Source organism: Streptopelia decaocto (genome assembly GCF_964273445.1).
Source record: "Streptopelia decaocto genome assembly, chromosome: 1".
In the NCBI taxonomy this organism is placed as follows: Eukaryota; Metazoa; Chordata; class Aves; order Columbiformes; family Columbidae; genus Streptopelia; species Streptopelia decaocto.
The window spans coordinates 75,578,327-75,595,525 of record NC_138663.1 but is presented as its reverse complement, the minus strand read 5'-3'; the positions used below and the strand labels follow the sequence as shown (position 1 = coordinate 75,595,525).

At 41.4% G+C, this 17,199-nt stretch overlaps 2 protein-coding genes across 6 annotated transcripts in view; both read left to right on the top strand.

Moving 5' to 3' along the window:
* The window catches only part of STK38L (serine/threonine kinase 38 like), a 70,774-nt gene extending 66,537 nt beyond the window's left edge, over positions 1 to 4,237 (top strand). For 3 of the 4 annotated variants that reach the window (XM_082064398.1, XM_082064396.1, XM_082064397.1), the window contains one exon: positions 32 to 4,237. In XM_082064398.1, the coding sequence (XP_081920524.1) occupies positions 32 to 159 (128 nt within the window). In that variant the 3' untranslated portion in view covers positions 160 to 4,237. The remainder of the gene's footprint in view (positions 1 to 31) is intronic. The other variant, XM_082064399.1, reaches the window with a different exon arrangement.
* Positions 4,238 to 13,501: 9,264 nt separating this feature from the next.
* Positions 13,502 to 17,199, top strand: part of BMAL2 (basic helix-loop-helix ARNT like 2) — a 37,825-nt gene continuing 34,127 nt past the window's right edge. For both annotated transcript variants that reach the window (XM_082045301.1, XM_082045300.1), the window contains exon 1: positions 13,502 to 13,707. In XM_082045301.1, the coding sequence (XP_081901427.1) occupies positions 13,647 to 13,707 (61 nt within the window). In that variant the 5' untranslated portion in view covers positions 13,502 to 13,646. The remainder of the gene's footprint in view (positions 13,708 to 17,199) is intronic.

The window sequence follows — 17,199 nt, the reverse complement described above, 5'->3', positions numbered from 1 at the left end:
TTTTGTTTTTACTTCTGTTTCTGAATTCTAGTGCCAAACACAACGGAACCTGACTACAAGTCCAAAGACTGGGTTTTCCTCAATTATACCTACAAGAGGTTTGAAGGGCTCACGCAGCGTGGCTCCATCCCTTCCTACATGAAAGCCGGGAAGTTGTGAAACAAAATGCAAACCCACAAAAGAAATTAAAACACAAACCTCAGGTAGCTGCATCACCAGACCCGCTTGGCATTAGTTATCAATACATTGACTCTGGTGCGCATCAATTTCACAAGGAAATTCTACGGGATTAGGATTTCTAAGACTATTACAGGAATTAGTTGGCAGTGCCAGCTGGCTTTTTTTTTTTTTTTTAATATTTGAATATTTTTGTTAACTTTATTATACAAAGGTACTGGAATAAAAGGAACGTACATCCCTTTGTAACTGCACTGCCTATGTGTGTATAACGGTTAATTATGCCTCTCTGTACTGTGGCTTTGTTTGTACTGTAAACCATCTAATCCACCCGGGAGTAAAACATATCATTTTATGCAGCATTGTTATTATACTGCTTACCTGGTGGGTTTTAGATATGCAGTATAAAAAAAAAAAAAAAAACAACATTGCCCACATTTGCAAAATTCTCTGAACAGTTGCTCGAGGTTGTTCCAGTTGTGGTCTGCAGATACCCCATGGCTGCGGCAACACTGAATTATTTTAAATAGCAGTGTCCTGTGGGCCTACTTGTACCCTGCCTACCCTCGCTTCTCCTCGCTGGATGGCTTTATCAGCTGATCATCTCTTCTCCTCTTTCTTCCTTTTTGCACTGTGTGTGGCGGTGAGACAGTCCCCATGATCTGTTTAGTGGTATTTTCACTTTAAATGATACTTGATGGGTATTACTGCTTAAGAGGATGATGCCTGTTGGCAACTTCAGAAGATAAAAAGGAGTGTAAATAATAATTATGAGGATTTTTAACAGAAGGGGAACTTTCTGATACCAAATTCTAAAGAGGTGGCTGAGTTTCCAGGACTGCATTCCTGCCTCTGCCTTTAAGGCAGATCATCTTCTTGCTACTCACAATTCAAATAGCCTTTCCTGCCTGTGCAAAATGTATCCTAGAAAAGTGATCAAATTGCTGCTTTTTCTTTTTTGTCTCTAAGAAGTTCCAGGCAGAAGGGATCCTGCTCTAGCCTTTTATTTCAGAATACCCTGTAGCAGCTTCTGCCAAGCCAGAATAAATGGAGCGCCCCACTAGGCTCACTCTCCTGCGGGCTCCATCTGCTTCTGGTATCTCCATCTAATGCGGACCATGGGATTACAAAGGATCAGCTGAGTCTGGAGCCCAGTTTCCAGGAACCACAACCCCCCATGACTGAATCAGGCAGAGCACCTAAATGCTGTTCTACCCAGTCTGCATGATGGTGACAAACTGACAGCAGAAATGGTTTTCCTTCTCCCAGGTTGAGGAAACTAAAGCAAAAATCCCTCCTTCTGCTGGGTGTGGTTTTGCTTCTCAGCCCAGCAGCAGTTCAGCGCTGCTGGCAAATTTCTCTCTGCCTGTACTAGCATATTATCTGCAGTATGTTGAATCTATCACAGTAGAGATCTTTGATACCATTTTCTGGTTACGAAAGAGGTTTACAGCAATCAACAAGTCCCTGGTAACTGAACAAGCAGAGTCACTGTTGCTGTCTTCCTCCTCTGAACACAAGTGAAAGGCACTCTGAAGCCTCCACAATACCCACTGGTGTGAAGCACAGGATGTCTTGGCATACAGTTACAGAAGACTCCATTAGACTGTTTTGTTTTGTTTTTTTTCCCTAGCAAAATGGAATTGACTATTTATAAAGCCATTACCAAAATATTTATTGCTGTTAGGTTCCATGGTATCAGCTATTCTGAATTATTTATATGCTTTAAAAAACACACTCGGGTGTTCATCTGCTGCATCAAAGACCATTTACCACCAAGATTACTGTGCGTCAGTGGCTTACTGATGTGCACGTAGTCTTCCCTGATCCAACAGTTACTGGGTTCCTCAAGGGCTTCAGTGATGCCTTTCTTCCAATATTTTGTCTCCCTTCAGGCATCTGTGTTATTTATACATTTCTACATTCTGCATTTCTACAAAAAATTTTAGTCTTTAGCTCATCAAAGAGGAATAGGCAGTACCTCAGGGCCCATCCAATTTATATAGAGTTATATCAGAACACTGCTAAGCTAAGCTTTTGGCTAAATGCTGGTCTTAGGTAGGAACAGCTCATTGATCTCTGAGTTTTTCTTCCCAGACCTTATACTAATTAACACCCCTTTACTGCCACTGGGGCAAGATCCTCTGAAATTCTCCAGTGTTGTTCTCAGCCTTGTCAATGTAGTGAAGCTCAACTTCTATCCAACCAAAGACCATCCAAAACCAGTTACTTGCTTAAATCCACCTTTATACTTTCAAACTTCATTCTGCTCATGCCCTAGTAGCTTCTGAGGCTTCACAGGAAGGAGATGCCTTTTCTAAGACCTTCAATCTGTTCTATCAAGACAGGGGAGCTTGGGCAGAAAATATCCAAGATGCAAACTTGGCCCCAAAGGACACTGCTATTCAAAAGAGAATTTTAATTAGTTTTAATTTCCAGTGTCATCCGTGGGCACTATGTGCACCAGAAGTGGAATTCCTGCGAACAACGCGTTTCAAAAGACTACAGTTACCCTATTTGCATAATATAAAAATAAGTCTTTGCTTAAACTTGCTAAGACAAGATAAGTTTCATGGAAACTGCAAATGCTCAGTAATACTGGTGATTTTTTTTTTTTCCCAGTGGGCCTTGTGGGAGGGGAGATAAATACACACTTAATTTAAAGCTATCTATTAAACATCTATGTCTGTACATACTCACTGGTTTACAAACTTGGGAAAAAGCTCAACCCTTATATTTGTAACACTAAAGATAATACTCATTTAAAAATGCGGATTATTAATCATATCAGTGCTCACATAGGAGTTATATCCATAGGGAAACAGCTTGCAGCCTACTTAGCATAACCTCCTGTATTGTGGTAGCTGATTTTTGTTTTTTTAAACATAGCATTATTTTAATCAGTAACTCAAGTTATACAAAATATTAACTACTGCTTTTAGGATGATAGATTATTTTATTTTAAGGTGAAACTGTGACACTGCAACAGATTAAAGAGAACACAAGGTTTATCTACACTGGCTCTCAAAAAATGGAAGTGCAACATATCGTGTTATTTTTGTCATATTCCTTTGGATGGTTGTGTTTTCTTTCCTTTGGCGATGTTTGTCATTGTGCCATTTATTTTTCTTATTCTTGAAGTACCAAAGATCCTGAAATGGCTTGATGATTGCAACCATGTGAAAGTTTATTTTCCGGAAGTATGTTGTGTTAACTTTTGTTAAAATGTGGAATTGTGTATGCAAATTGTTACCAGAGGTTTGCTGGGAAGTTAACCTATTCCAGCGGGGAGAACTCGAGTGCATTGATGGAAGTGGTGAGCCTGAATCCAAATTCTGGATCTGAAGACCCTGAAACTGGGGGAGGAAGCTTGGATTGGGGAAACGCAGCTGAGCTTTTGCACTTTGTTCCATCTCCAGTCAGCGTGAGTGGCCTTAGGCACAGGACACCAGCAGAGGTTGTTTCATGTGCAAAAGGAGTTAAAAAAAAAAAAATTTGCCAGCATTCATAAATCAAATATTGTTGATACTGCATTTGCACTGTTAAAATTTGCCTTGCTGGAGAGTTATATAAGTGTTATTTTTATAGGTCAATTGTTAAACACCTGAGCCGTTGGATACAGTATGGAATAACAGCATCTGACGTGGGTGACTCCACCGAAGTGCAAAGGGGCTTGCTGGAAGCTCTCCACACTACCAGGATAAATGGGCATAAGCAGTACAAAGGGTGTTGCGCCGGCTCCTTCTAAAGAGGTGACTTTCCTCCTCTGCGACAGCAAGTAGGGAATACTGCAGTTCAGCCCGGTTATACTCTTAATGCTTAGGAAGTGCTCTCACTTTTTCAATAATGCGAGCAATTACAAGCATTGTAACATACTGTACCTTGTCCTTTTAATGTTGATATATTACAGCAGCTCGTTCTTGGAGTCGAAATGGCAACTGCTATATTTTTCCTAGACTGTTTCATTAGTTGTGGTTGGGAAAGTTACATAGAAGCATTATAAAAATTTATATGAGGCTTTTTACAGCATTTGAAATAAAAGTAGCGTTCTTTTTGTAAAGTTGTGGTATTTATTTTTTCACACCGGTGTACTGGATTTGTTTTACTTCCAAAACGGGAGACATCTAGGGAATTGAGACACCATTTTGTATATTCTCATCTTGAATTCCATGGACAGTGATAACCCCAGTGTTGCTACTCCCAGGCAGAAAGTAGAGATCACAAAAATTGCCCAGGTTGTACCAACTGCAGTCACATGAAACTGCTTCTAAACTGGTTCTTGCTCTTCACAAAGGACCTCAAATTTTCTTCCCTGTAGGCCATAATTTATTCAAGAAAGCCTTCCATGGGCCATTGTGTCCTTTGATTCACTATAGAAATGATTTTGTCCTACTGTTCCCAGTTCCTTGCTGAGTTTAGAGCAGCGGGAGCAGATGCAGTTGTGAAATAGTCATGTAAAAAATGATTACAGAGTTGAGCAGCTGAAAGCAAAGAGGAGCTCGCAGCTGCTGACTGGCCTTATCTGGGGTCCTCCAGTGAATAACAGCCTTCCACCAGAGAACTGCTGCTCTCAGTAAATGACACAATTTTAACAGAATTTTAGGAATTCTATTGAATGGGACTACACTTTTCTTCCAGTAACCAGATATTTTATCTCAGAGCTACATATCATAAGGAAATGCAGGCTTAGTTCTTTATATCTTTGCGTTACTAAATTGAGTATTCCTCAAAAAAACCCCAGCATTTTAATGGTAAGTATAAAGGCTATGCCTTCAGCATGTGCAGAGATGTTTTTCTTTTTAATCAACCACTTTAATGTATTGTTTATAAATCACACTGCAAATATCTGTGGTGCATTTTTCATTTTTTTTTTAATTCTTGTACAAAGTGTGCCTTGTCCCTAAGGAAAACAATTACACTTTCGACAATAAAATGCCTTTCTGACAGTCTTCCTATGGAGAGAGAAGAGAGGAGCATTCAAAACAGTCCGTCTGTCTTGCTGTTGGGAGGGATGACAATAGTGGTTTTAGTGTGGACTAGACAATGGTGAATTCTGCCGTTCAGGCACTGCTTAATCTACTTAAGGTAATTTTCTCCATCATGCATGTAAATTTTGAACATCACAGAGGTGTTCTAAAATGTCTATCCTACACCTGAATTTCAAAGATGAAAGCATGTTTTAAATGTGAGTGCCAGTAGACGATAACGTGTCAGCCATGCACAGAATGCTACTCTGCTTAAAAGTCGTCACCATCTGAAAGATAACAGGTGCTTTAACTATTGGGGCAGTTCAATGCACGTTAATGTATAAATAATACAATGAGCAAATTATTTTTTCAATAGTAATGACACTGGGATTTGTACACTTCGTGGCACAGGAACACTTCCACAGTCAGTGAATCTTTACTCATGCAGAGAGAGTTTGTCTCACCACCTCCTACTTCTCCCACTACCTCTCTCCAGGTTTATTTGATAGCATGGAGGTTTCTGTAGGGAAATGGGGTATGTAGGCTTGAACCTTCTCGTGTTGAGGAGGGAAATTAACCCAGGCTTTTCATTTCCCAATAGAGTCAGAGCTCTGCTAGGAACAGTTTGTTTCTGATTTGAAGCGACCCTTGGTGCCACATCTCGTTTCTGTACCAACTGCTTTAATCTGTTTCTACTGAGGCACCATCTGCTGCTGCTTCTCTCTCCTCCAGGAATACGTGGCTCTCTGCATGTGCTGTCCCTGGGCATTCCACCTTCCCTTGGTTGCTGTTCCTGCTCCTCTGGGTGTCTCTGCCCACCCTCCCTCTTCCAAAGACCAAAAATCTTTGCTCTTGCCTCTATATTTCCTGCCCACAAAACTAAATGATGTTGAGAGGTCAGCTCATCAGTAGAGTAAGCGCTGTGACCTTGAAGCTGTTGTGCAAAAGCGTAACCACAGCCCCTGCTCCACATTTTGAGAAAGAGATGGCAGATACAGATAGCAAGTGTTACATACACACCCATTCTGCATAACATCTTGTTTCCTTCCAGGGCTGTAAGCAGAATCTGCCCCTCAGTGCAGATGTATGGGCCACAATATGAAGGTAATGGAGCTCCAACGGGAAGCAGGTGCCAAAATGTTCCCCCAGGCCATGTCTGTGCTCATGCAGCCGTCCGCAAAACTTTGAGACTCGAAATGGGAGCACTGATTTGAACACACAAATCCTTAGTGTTAGGACTTAACTGCAATACCTCTGCTAGTCTCGGACACTTGATTTCCCAACAAAGCCTACTTCTGACTTCAATATATCTGTTTAATAATAACGAATTATCAGATAAGAACTTCAGTGACTTTGATCATGACAGAGTGAATCACTTGTAAACTAGACACTCATCTCAAGATTTTCAATCCAGCAGGCTGCCTTTGAGGTCTCATCCAGCTCCCACTGACGTCAGCAAAAGATCCCTATCTAAAGGATTTGAAGCCCAAAGAAACCAGTGAACAAGTATGGTCTCAAAAGCAAGCTGTTTGCTCGTGCTTTTATGTTCTTTACAAATGAGACAAAAAGATTTTACAATCTGTACAATTCAATTGGTTGAAAAGCAATCCATGAAGAGGATGCCTTTGGGCTTCAAATACAATGCTGAGAAATTTGCATGGTACTGCTATTAAAGAAGAAAACATCACCTATTTTTTAATAAACAAAATCCAACCAATGCCTCAAGGAAACTTTGCAAAACGTAAGATTTATTTAAATGCCTTTTTCTGAAACAGCATAGTACATACTCGAGCCCCAGTATGGATTTTACATGTTCCAGGAAGCAGACAGATCGGCATGACTTCTCGATTTGTGAAGTTCACGGGCAGTGAACAATGTACTTGATGCATTCAACCGGCACAGTTCTGCTAAACAGACTCAGGGGTCACTCTGTGCAGCAGTTGTTAGGTTTCGCTTTTCAGCTGTGTCTCGACCAAGAGGCGCGGGATGGAAGGTGGTTCACGTTCCTGTATCTTTGCATTGTTCCTGTACCAGGTGTTTAATATGAGGCTGTTAACACTTGAAAAGAACAGGAATCTGTACTGTGGGTGACAAGACTACTTCAGCCAAGGAGAAGATTTTCAGACATCGACATAATGCATTGTTATCGGGACCTTTGCGGCCAAAATGGATGAGACGATTGCAGCTTGGAGGTTCAACGACTGGTTGTGTGCAAACCCAAGAAAAGGTGTTTTGTCCTTGGAGATGCGCTGCCCTCACAGCTGGTTATGTTTCCTTTTAGCCACAGCAGAAAAAGCACTGGGTGGGATCTCACTGATCCTAGAGAGGCAGGACTCTGCTTGGGGACCGCCACTTGTCCACCATGGGCACATTTCATTTGCTTTTCATTTCAACAGGCCCCCAAAGCATTTTTGTTTTTTTTTAATCCTTGTATAGATTTGTAACAGCAATACTGTTTTTCAGAGACATCAGGTATTAAGCTCCTGTTATGCATCCAGAAAATACCAGATTCTGCTAGGAATGAAAAGGCTATTGAAAAACCAAAGATTATTTTGTTTTTAATCAAAAGTGGCACCATCAAATTGAGAGACTTTTAGGTAAGAGAGTTACAAGCAAGTGAATTACTTTGTGGGCACGAACCTCACCAGCCAGGACTCCAAATTAAAGTTTTAGTTTTGTTAGAAAACCACAAAGTAAATTGATCATCCTACTGGCTCCAATACTGAAATTAGAGAGGGAGAGCATGTAGGATTTGGAAGTTCGTCTCAAGGTAAACTTGTTTCATCATGCAAGGAATCTGTCCATGATTCATAGGTTTTTAAGGCCAGACTTCATCACTATCACAATCCAGTCTGACATACTGCATACCATACTGCATACCATAATGCATACAGTTTCACTCACTCTATTGTGCCAGCACAGCACAGCATGTTGCTGTCAAAGCCTGAATTCTTTTGTGCCCTTTTTTTACCTTCTTTGAACTGCTTCTGTACTGATTATTGAGTGGAAATAAATTTAAACAGCTTATTTTTGTCACTGGCTGATTACAGTATGATTATGCTATTTATATAATTTTTGAAGCAAAAGGCTTTCCTGATTTAGGGAAGAACTATTGCTTTCAAGTGATAGTAGATTCTACTACTACAAAGGCACATGATTTATAGCAAAATTAACAAATTGCTTGTGGTGCCCTTAAAAGTAACCCAATGACCTTCAAGCACAAACCACAGACTAAAAAAAGATTTTAAAAAAAAATTGTATTCATCCCGCTAGGCTGTTCACCTGTATTCTATAAAAATGTACTTGGTTCCCAAGACAGGTCTTGTTCTTTACATTCCCTTGAGCCATGTAATACCTTGGTCTGAGTAGAAACCATAAACACTTGTGTTCTGGAAAAGCAGTCTGTGAAAAATCTGTATTTGTATTTAGAGGTATGCTGAGTAACTTTAGTTTACTGCTATTACATTTCAGTAGAAAAAAAAAAAAAGCTAGCTCACCCTAAGCACTCATGTAAGTATGTTTTTATGTGGAGCAATACAAGTCACTCAATAACACGGTCAAGCTCTCAGTGTTCCCTCAGAGGAGGCGAGTGCTTTTTCCAGTCATTCTGAAATGGGTGTCTTAAGTGCAGCCTGCATGAAGGCTGCTTGGCCTCAGCAAACAGACAAAGAAATTCACCCCCTCTTCAGGATGGTATCTCAGAGAAACGCTGGCTGGATGCTCTTCATGTCCCGTGTAACAGTGAAGATGCACCATGCGTTGGATGTCATCGATCATTTACAGAAAAGGACTAATAACACCAACACCTTTCAATAGCTGCTTAGTCTCAGGCTATTATTTAACTACTCTGAGGTTTGATTGTTACTTTTACCCCTTTAGCAAATATTTATGTAAGCTGTTTGGAAAAAAAAGGCTATCTATTGCTTACATAAAGCATTCTGTTTTCTATTTTATAGCTAAAAGCTCCTCGAGAGAAAGTGCTCACCTAAAAACAGGGCAAAAGTACCAAGTGTGGCCCACTCAAAATCAGTGCCTTACATAAACTGGGATCCTGCTCTGCCAAGGCTCAAGGCTAACTATATGCTACATATGAAATGTTCAATGAAAAGACCAATCATCACCTTTGAATAAGAAACAAGTATAATAAATGATGCTTAAAATTTGTGTTAATGAATTGGCATTATTGATCTGATTTTCTGACACAGACATATCATAAAGTGCCAAAAATTTCTGCATTCATTTAATTACTTCTAGTGTTGCAATAAAAATATTAAAATAAAATGTGAAGGTCCATTAGCTCTCTTTCTAGTGAGTCAGTATAAAAAAACCCCAAAAAACAACCAACCAAACAAAAAAAACCCCAACAAAACAAAACAAAACAAACCACAAAAAAACAAGCTACTGCGTTTTGAGTATCCTCGCTGAATGTTTCCATATGGAGTTCGCATTTCATAGCTGTTAAGCTATGAAGTTTGTTAAAGCCACTTTCTGGAAATATTTCAATCTTTAATTCACTGAGCTTTACGACAATGGTCATCTTCACCTTCTTGTGGCTACCGAGTCTCCGAACCATTTTCAGTCAGTGTGGCTGACACACTTTTCTGAAATCTCATAATTTGTGTGTCCACCGATGATGCAAACTGGGAAGAGGAAGCTCACAGCTTCAAAACTGAGCATTTTAGCAGGGCCAAACATGACATGAAAGCTTAAAGCTTTCTATGAACAAATTCTTGGATTTTTTTTTCAATATCAGTTGTAGTATATGAATAAAACAAATGTGTATTAACAACAATGATTTTCTAAAAGGTAGCAACACTAACTCCTGCTTTTTAGCTCTTCTACTGCTTTTTATTTCAGTAGGACAGAAGTAGTTTGTAATTGTTTTTCTCCAATACAAATTCTGTATTGGAGATCAACTGAACTCAGCATGGTGGAATTTATATATCATTGCAATAGTAACTGTGGGATTACGTGTAACTTAAAATTCTGAGATGAAAATGTGGATTTGCAATCAGGAAAAAAGTATCTTATGAAAAAGTGTGCCTTGAGAATGTCACAGCAGAGCAACTGCAATTGTTCAGCAACAGTCCCAGCTACCAATCTTCCATCACATTACATTAAATTCATGAGTGTTCAAATGGATTTTGCCCATGTCATTTTGTGAAAATTTACTTTCTCAAGTTCTTTACAGTGTTTTGGTAGATATACATGTTTATACATAACTAACATAAAGACAATACTGAACTGCTGTCTTAGAGGGGATGATTGAAACAGAAAAGCAAAGATATTATGAGACTTCTGTTACAAGGCATTACCTTTCCCAAGATAAAATATTTACTTCTCTATACAGAGAGAACAGACATAGAAACAGCTGTTTTACACATATGAGGTTTCTTTCCCAGTATATCAAGCTATAGTAAAAATCTTTAGTAGAACTTCAGAATTTCCTTAATTTTTAAGCAGGGGGGGAAGCCCCTCTTTTTTTTTAAGAGAGTCAACAGTAAACAGTTTCTTGTAATTTTATAAATAACCATAATCGCCTGTAGTCTTACCACCAGTGGCGAGGTGCTTATAAACATTACTACAAGAGTCTATCTACACTGTTTCTACAGCTCCAGGTTCATTATTCCATTGCATGTAACTATCCTCTTGAAGAAAAGAGCCTTTCAGAAAACTATATTTCGAGCAATTTATGTCTGCAAGAGTAATTTCATAACCCATATGGTTGTTCTAACCCTTTGCATACTTACAACCTCCTTTGACCTGGACAGATAACTGGCATTCACATACATATTTCCCCTCAGCATAATGTAGTCAAAGATGAAATAATTGTGTAAAATATTCTTGCTTTTATTAAAAACAAGTGCACCTTTTTTGTGTCTTTAGTCACACCTCCTTTTTCACCTTTAAGAAAAGGTGCTTTTCTTTTTATCTTAAGAGTAATTTTATTATGTCTCCAGGACCCCCTCCAAAAATAACTTGACTGCAGCTTAAAGATACACATTTTAACAAGCTAGGTATTAACCATTAGAACAGATGACAAAAGAACATAATACACTTTGCAAAGTATTACACCTACTTTTGTTAGTTCCAAAGGAACCCCCGTGGCTAACAGAAAGAAGCTCTGAAAGCCCATTGTGCAGTACAACTGCAGAAGTAGCTTCCTTCCTTCACTCAGGTCACTGACCATCTGGATCCAGCCTTGCTGGTAGGTGATACCAGCCACACTGTATGTGCAACTTCCCTCATACCTGAGTTTGGCAGGCACACGTGCAGCCCATGAAGATGGCACAGGGAAGAATGTGCGAGTGTCAGGCGACAGCCTATTTTGCCACACCTACAGCTGGAACTGAGCAAGCACAAGTTACATCAGCATTAACAAGCAGGGTAGGATGGTAAGAGCGGTTCTGCCAAGTGGAACTGGCATTTCTGAGGTCCTGGTGCACATACTGTAATACATTCCAGAGGTTTCATTTCAGAGTAGCTCCACTGGGGACTTGTGGAGTGAATGCCTGTTAACAGCTGGAGCACATTAATCTCTCAGAAGTGCATCTTGAGGTCTTCATGAAAAAGGAATATACTTCGCACACACCAAGAGTACTCCTCCAGGAGTGAACCTAAGCACAGTGAGGCCACAGGGTAGATTGACTTCAAAAGCACATGTCCGATATTAGCAAAAAACACACCTACAGCCTCAGGATCTAGTGCAATCCAGGTCTATTAACACAACTTAGTATACTGGTAAAATTTAAGCCTATTTTTGTGTTATTTTTATTGATATGTGTGACTGTTCTCTGCCCTGCTGGACCAGATGACCTGAAAAGGCCTCTCCCACCAAAATTATTCCAAGATCCTGATTCTTCCTCAGAGGTCTCCTCTGCACCATGCCCTGAAAATGCAACAGGTACTCAGACCAAGACACAGCAGTTTTTGGACTTGCCTCACAACGCGAAGGCCAGAAGTGGCCTGCACCTCTTCTGGCTCTCCAGTGTGCCAGAAGGGAGCGGTGACACCACCATCATGTATTCAACATGGCTGTTGGAAACAATTACCTTGCAAATATAACAGGCCCAGGCAGGATCTCTCAGCAAAGCATATTTTAATAATGATTCTGCAAGATCAAGTGTTCTACCTAAAGGTAGGCACACGTAACAGGGCAAAAAGCCCCTGCTTATATCCCCCCAAATCCCAGCCGCAATTTCCCTCCCCTGTTCCCCATTGGTTGGGTAATTCAGGGTTTACAGACTATCCAATGCCTGCCTCAGTTTACATATTTCATTCATCTAATTTGAACAATACCCTTCCCCTCATCAACCTATTTAAAATATGGGTTCCTGGCCCTTTGGATACCCTTCCCCCCAGATTACCTCGTAGATACATGTATCAGTATGCATTCTGGTTTTAGTCTGAAGAGACTTTGTTGTACATTAATGATTCATAGTCTGAGGTCTCTCAGTCCTTCCCCCTTGGGCTGGGGTCAGGCACCAGCTCCCTAGTTTTGTAAAAACAACATTCCTTTGTTAAACGTTCCTTACAGTGGCTGGTGCATAGAATCATAGAATAGTTTGGGTTGGAAGGGACCTTCAAAGCTCATGTAGGCCAACCCCCTGCAATGAGCAGGGACATCTTCAACTAGATCAGGTTGCTCAGAGCCCCGTCCAGCCTGGCCTGGAATGTCTCCAGGGATGGGGCATCTACCACCTCTCTGGGCAACCTGGGCCAGGGTTTCACCACACTTGTAAAAAATTTCCTACTCATGTCTGGCCTGAATGTCCTCTCCTTTAGTTTAAAACCATCATCCCTTGTCCTGTTGTAACAGGCCCTGCTAAAAAGTCTGTTCCCATCTTTCTCACAGGCCCCTTTTAAGTACTGAAAGAACACAATAAGGTCTCCCCAGAGCCTTCTCTTCTCCAGGCAGAACAACCCCAACTCTCCCAGCCTGTCCTCACAGCAGAGCTGTTCCAGCCCTCTGATCATCTTGTTGGCCTCCTCTGGCCCCTCTCCAACAGGTCCATGTCTTTCCTGCGCTGAGGGCTCCAGAGCTGCACGCAGGACTCCAGGTGGGGTCTCACCAAAGCCGCCTGCCCCACCACCACAACTTCCTTGGCGGGTCTCAGAGCTCTACATGGGGGCTGCGCGGGTGGCGCCAGCACTTACCCACTATTCACTTCCAGCCCTCCCCCGTGTGGGGATGAGGGAAGGACGCCGGCCCGAGGGGCGGCCACACCGGTAACCGCCCCATGTTCCGCCGCCATCCCTGACCTGCCGCCCTCGGTCACCGGCCTCTCCCTGCTCGAAATCTCGCGAGAAGTGTCCCGCGGGCCGGGCGGGGGATGGAGGAGTTGCTGCCGGTGCTGAGGCGGCGCCAGTGAGAGGGGGAGGCTGGCGGGGCGCCTGCGAGCCCTCCCCCGGGCTGGCCGGGCTGCTTCTCCTCACCTTAGTTCACCTCCTGCATGCCGCCGGTGCCAGGGGCGCTGTGCAGCGGGGCAGGGGCCGCCCGCCATGGCCGAGGCAGGAGCGGAGAGCGCCAAGGGGGCCGAGGAAGAGCGGCGGGCCGCTGAAGGTGGGGGCGGGGGCCGCTGGGGAGCGGCCGTTGGGCGAGTGCCCCGCGCCCCGCCGCGACTGCTGTGGGTGGCGCGTGGCAGCGCGGGCGGGGGGCGATCGTGGGTACCTGCGGGGTGCGGTGTGTGTGTGTCCGTGTCTGTCCGCGATGTGGCAGGGACGAGCCCTGAGCGGCGGCTGTTGTGAGGTCGGTGGCCGTGGTGCAGGGACAGGGCTGCGTGTCCCCGGGCTGGGCACGGCCGTCCGTGGGGTGCACCGTGCCCTTTCTGTGAGGGCTCTTCGGGCCGGTCACGTTCCCAGAATCGCTCTGTGGTGGTGGGTTTTAATAATAACGCACCGCAGTCTGCACAACTCTGGCCCAAAGTCAGACCTGGAGCCCGCTGACTGGTTTCTCCCACTGGAGTTCAGTAGAGGTGCACGGGGGTGGATGCACCGGCGTTATATTCTGCACTTACAGAGAAATACCAAGTACAGTGTTCTCTCTGTGCTTCTGTTTATTACTGTTATAGATGTGTCGTGATTGTTATGGATTAAAAATGTTTTTGTTTCTTTAGCTTAGTCTGTAGCATGCTGATTCTGATACACAGCCGTTTATGTGTTCCTAAAACACTAGTACGACTTCTTGTAGGTAATCATAATTTAGTATTTTAGGTATAGTGATTTTTACATGTGTGTGTATGGATGCCCACGCTTGTACGGTGACCAAGGTTTGACGTTCCTTCCTTGTTCTTAATCATGTTTCTGCTATTAAAACAAGGCTAATTGTAAAACACCAGCTGTTTGTGCTCCTCCTGCTTTGAAATGAGTGTGTTGCTTCCCCTCTCTGAGGAGAAAGGAGTGCTTTGCAAGAGGTTTGAAAAACAAGAAGTGAGCAAATGTCTCTTCAGTCATCACTGCAGTTCTGTTTAGTTAGCACCGGTTCTTCTAGGTTTAGTAGGTGTTTTCTAAACTTGTGCTTGTGTTGGGTTATGTGTGTTTTAGTGTATATGAGGATCCTGGCTGTCTAGAAATACTTGCCATTTTTCTGTCTCTGCTGCTTGATTGTTTAAATACTGGCATAATTTTGTGGCAAGTAATCCAGTGTTTGGAAATAAAGTGGGTTTTTTGGTAGAGTTTTTGAAATCTGTTTAGTTGTTTAAAGCAATGATTTACTGTTTCTTTATCATGCACGTACTGTAAGGGAAGGAAATAATCAAAATAAAGAAAATCCCAAATGTGCAGACATTACAAATAGATTTGGGAAATCAGTGTCTGGGCTTTCATGTTTTATTGTAAAAGAACCTCCCCTCTCTTGTTTCTTTTGCTGCTCATGTGTATACCTATTCTTTTAACAGATTTTGAACCAACAGTCTTTTTCTATTAATAATTCTTTTTAAAAATAAATGTATCGTATTTTTGTGGAGTAAGTCCACACCAAGGTTAGCTACTTAGTATTTTTTTTTTTTACTTGAGTGTACACATTATTGTTGGTGTACTTGCACATTATGAAAAAAAACCTCTAAACTGGACAGTTCACACCAACTAAGAATCAAATTCATTGTGAGACAAAAAAATTTGGTGGGTGATTGAGAAGTGAATCATTGTGCATACCTTGAAAATTCCCTGTTTGGTTTCCAGGGCCGGATGAAACCATGGAAGTTCTGCAGCTGACTTGATGCGAATCAGCATTATACAATAGTATGAATCAAAAACTTACAAGAAAATACCTACTGTCTGTTCCTTTAGCATTATATGATTTGAGAGTTGTTTTGTTTTTGTTTTATTTTTCTCCAATAATGAGCTACAATACACAAGACTCGATTTCTATTAGCAACCTGGTTTCAGCTTGAAAGTGACTGGGAAGGCAGGGTAGCCTTTCAAGGCCTTGTGTAGTATCTTTTCATTAGCTGGTTACAGTCGTACTTTTTAATACACTGATAAGTTGGGCTGAATATTTGGTGTCTGAAATCTCTTAAGTAAATGTGTTATTTAATTGGTACGTTGTGATTCTTGACTACTTTCTTCTGAACAGTAAAAGTGAGTAAATACAGATGCAGGAAGTAATCAGTCGTCTATGTTAATGTTTGATTTAAATTTCTCTAATTCAGGATGTTATAATTTTTCCTTTCATTGTTTTGTGATATTAAAACCAAATCCAATGTTAAGTTAATCTAGAAGAGTTTATTCTCTGTATGGTATTGTTCATAAGATGGTTTTGTTACTAAGGTCTCTGTATCTTGCTCCTGCTTTATACATGCTTATAAAATTTGGGGAAAAAAGCCCCTGTTTTACACAGCACATTCCTACTGTTTTCACAGCTTAGCCCTGATAAAAATTTTTGTCCCACCTTTCAATGAGAATATGCTGTGGGCTATGATCTGGATGCCAGACTTGCTGTAACTAGCCTGAAGGTGATTTTCATGGCCTATTTTAAAGCTCTAAAATAAATAAATAAAAAGAATCACAGGATGGCTGGGGTTAAAAGGGACCTTTGGAGATAATCTAGTCCAACCCACCTGCTAAAGCAGGTTCACCTAGAGGAGAGAATATTTAATACAGTTCTCACCCCTGTTTAGAAAATATGGTTCTTTGTTTTATAGGTGTTCAGATCTGCAGGATCTGTAAAGGGATGTGTATCACAGCACCTGTAACTTTTTTCCTCACATCTTACTGTATGTATATAGGATATAGGTATAATTTTATTGTTTTCTAATGAAAAACTGCAGTAAGAATTCATTAAAACCATTTTAGAAAAATAACTCCATAGTAAAATAAAGAAATTTACATGACATCGAGTTATTTGAATTTATTTGACTCTCTAGCTATCCTCTGTGTGTGCATACATGTATACACAGATATATCTGTAATTGCTTAGGTAATCAGAGAGATATCTTAAAAACCAGCATGTCGGTTGGGACAAAATTTAAGAATCTAATTTGTTGTCTTGGGTAGTATCTCTGTTTAGAAAAATTAGGTGGCTTGTGTGCCTAGATTTGTGTGTGTCATCTCTGCTTCTTTGCGTGACTGCAGTCCTAAGGACTTTAGACTGAGACCCTGAAACTAAGGAAGTGCTCAGAGGCTGTGTGTACATTAATGTTTTGGTTCAGAGCAGTAGTGTTGGTTTGAACTGAATCCCCACTCATCCCTACTTACTGCTCATTGATTTGGTTTGCAGAACCATTTTGGTATAAATGAACTAGACTCCTTTCAGAAGAAACTCAACCAGAATCTTATTGTAGCGAGGTTAGTGCTACTCCAGGCACATACCAGACGTACTCCAACTCCAACCATAACGGACTGAGCCAGTGGTTTGTTCTCAGACAATGTTAAAACATGCACTGTAAGGATTTTTGGCCCAGTGAACCAGACTAAATGTGATTTAGTGTAAGCTCCCTGAACTACTTACAAATTAGAAACAGGGGCTTCTGCACCAGCTGCTTCTCTCTACTGACCTGTTGCTGTTGTGCCATTATAATTACTACTGTAGACACAGCATTATAGCTTGTACAAGTAG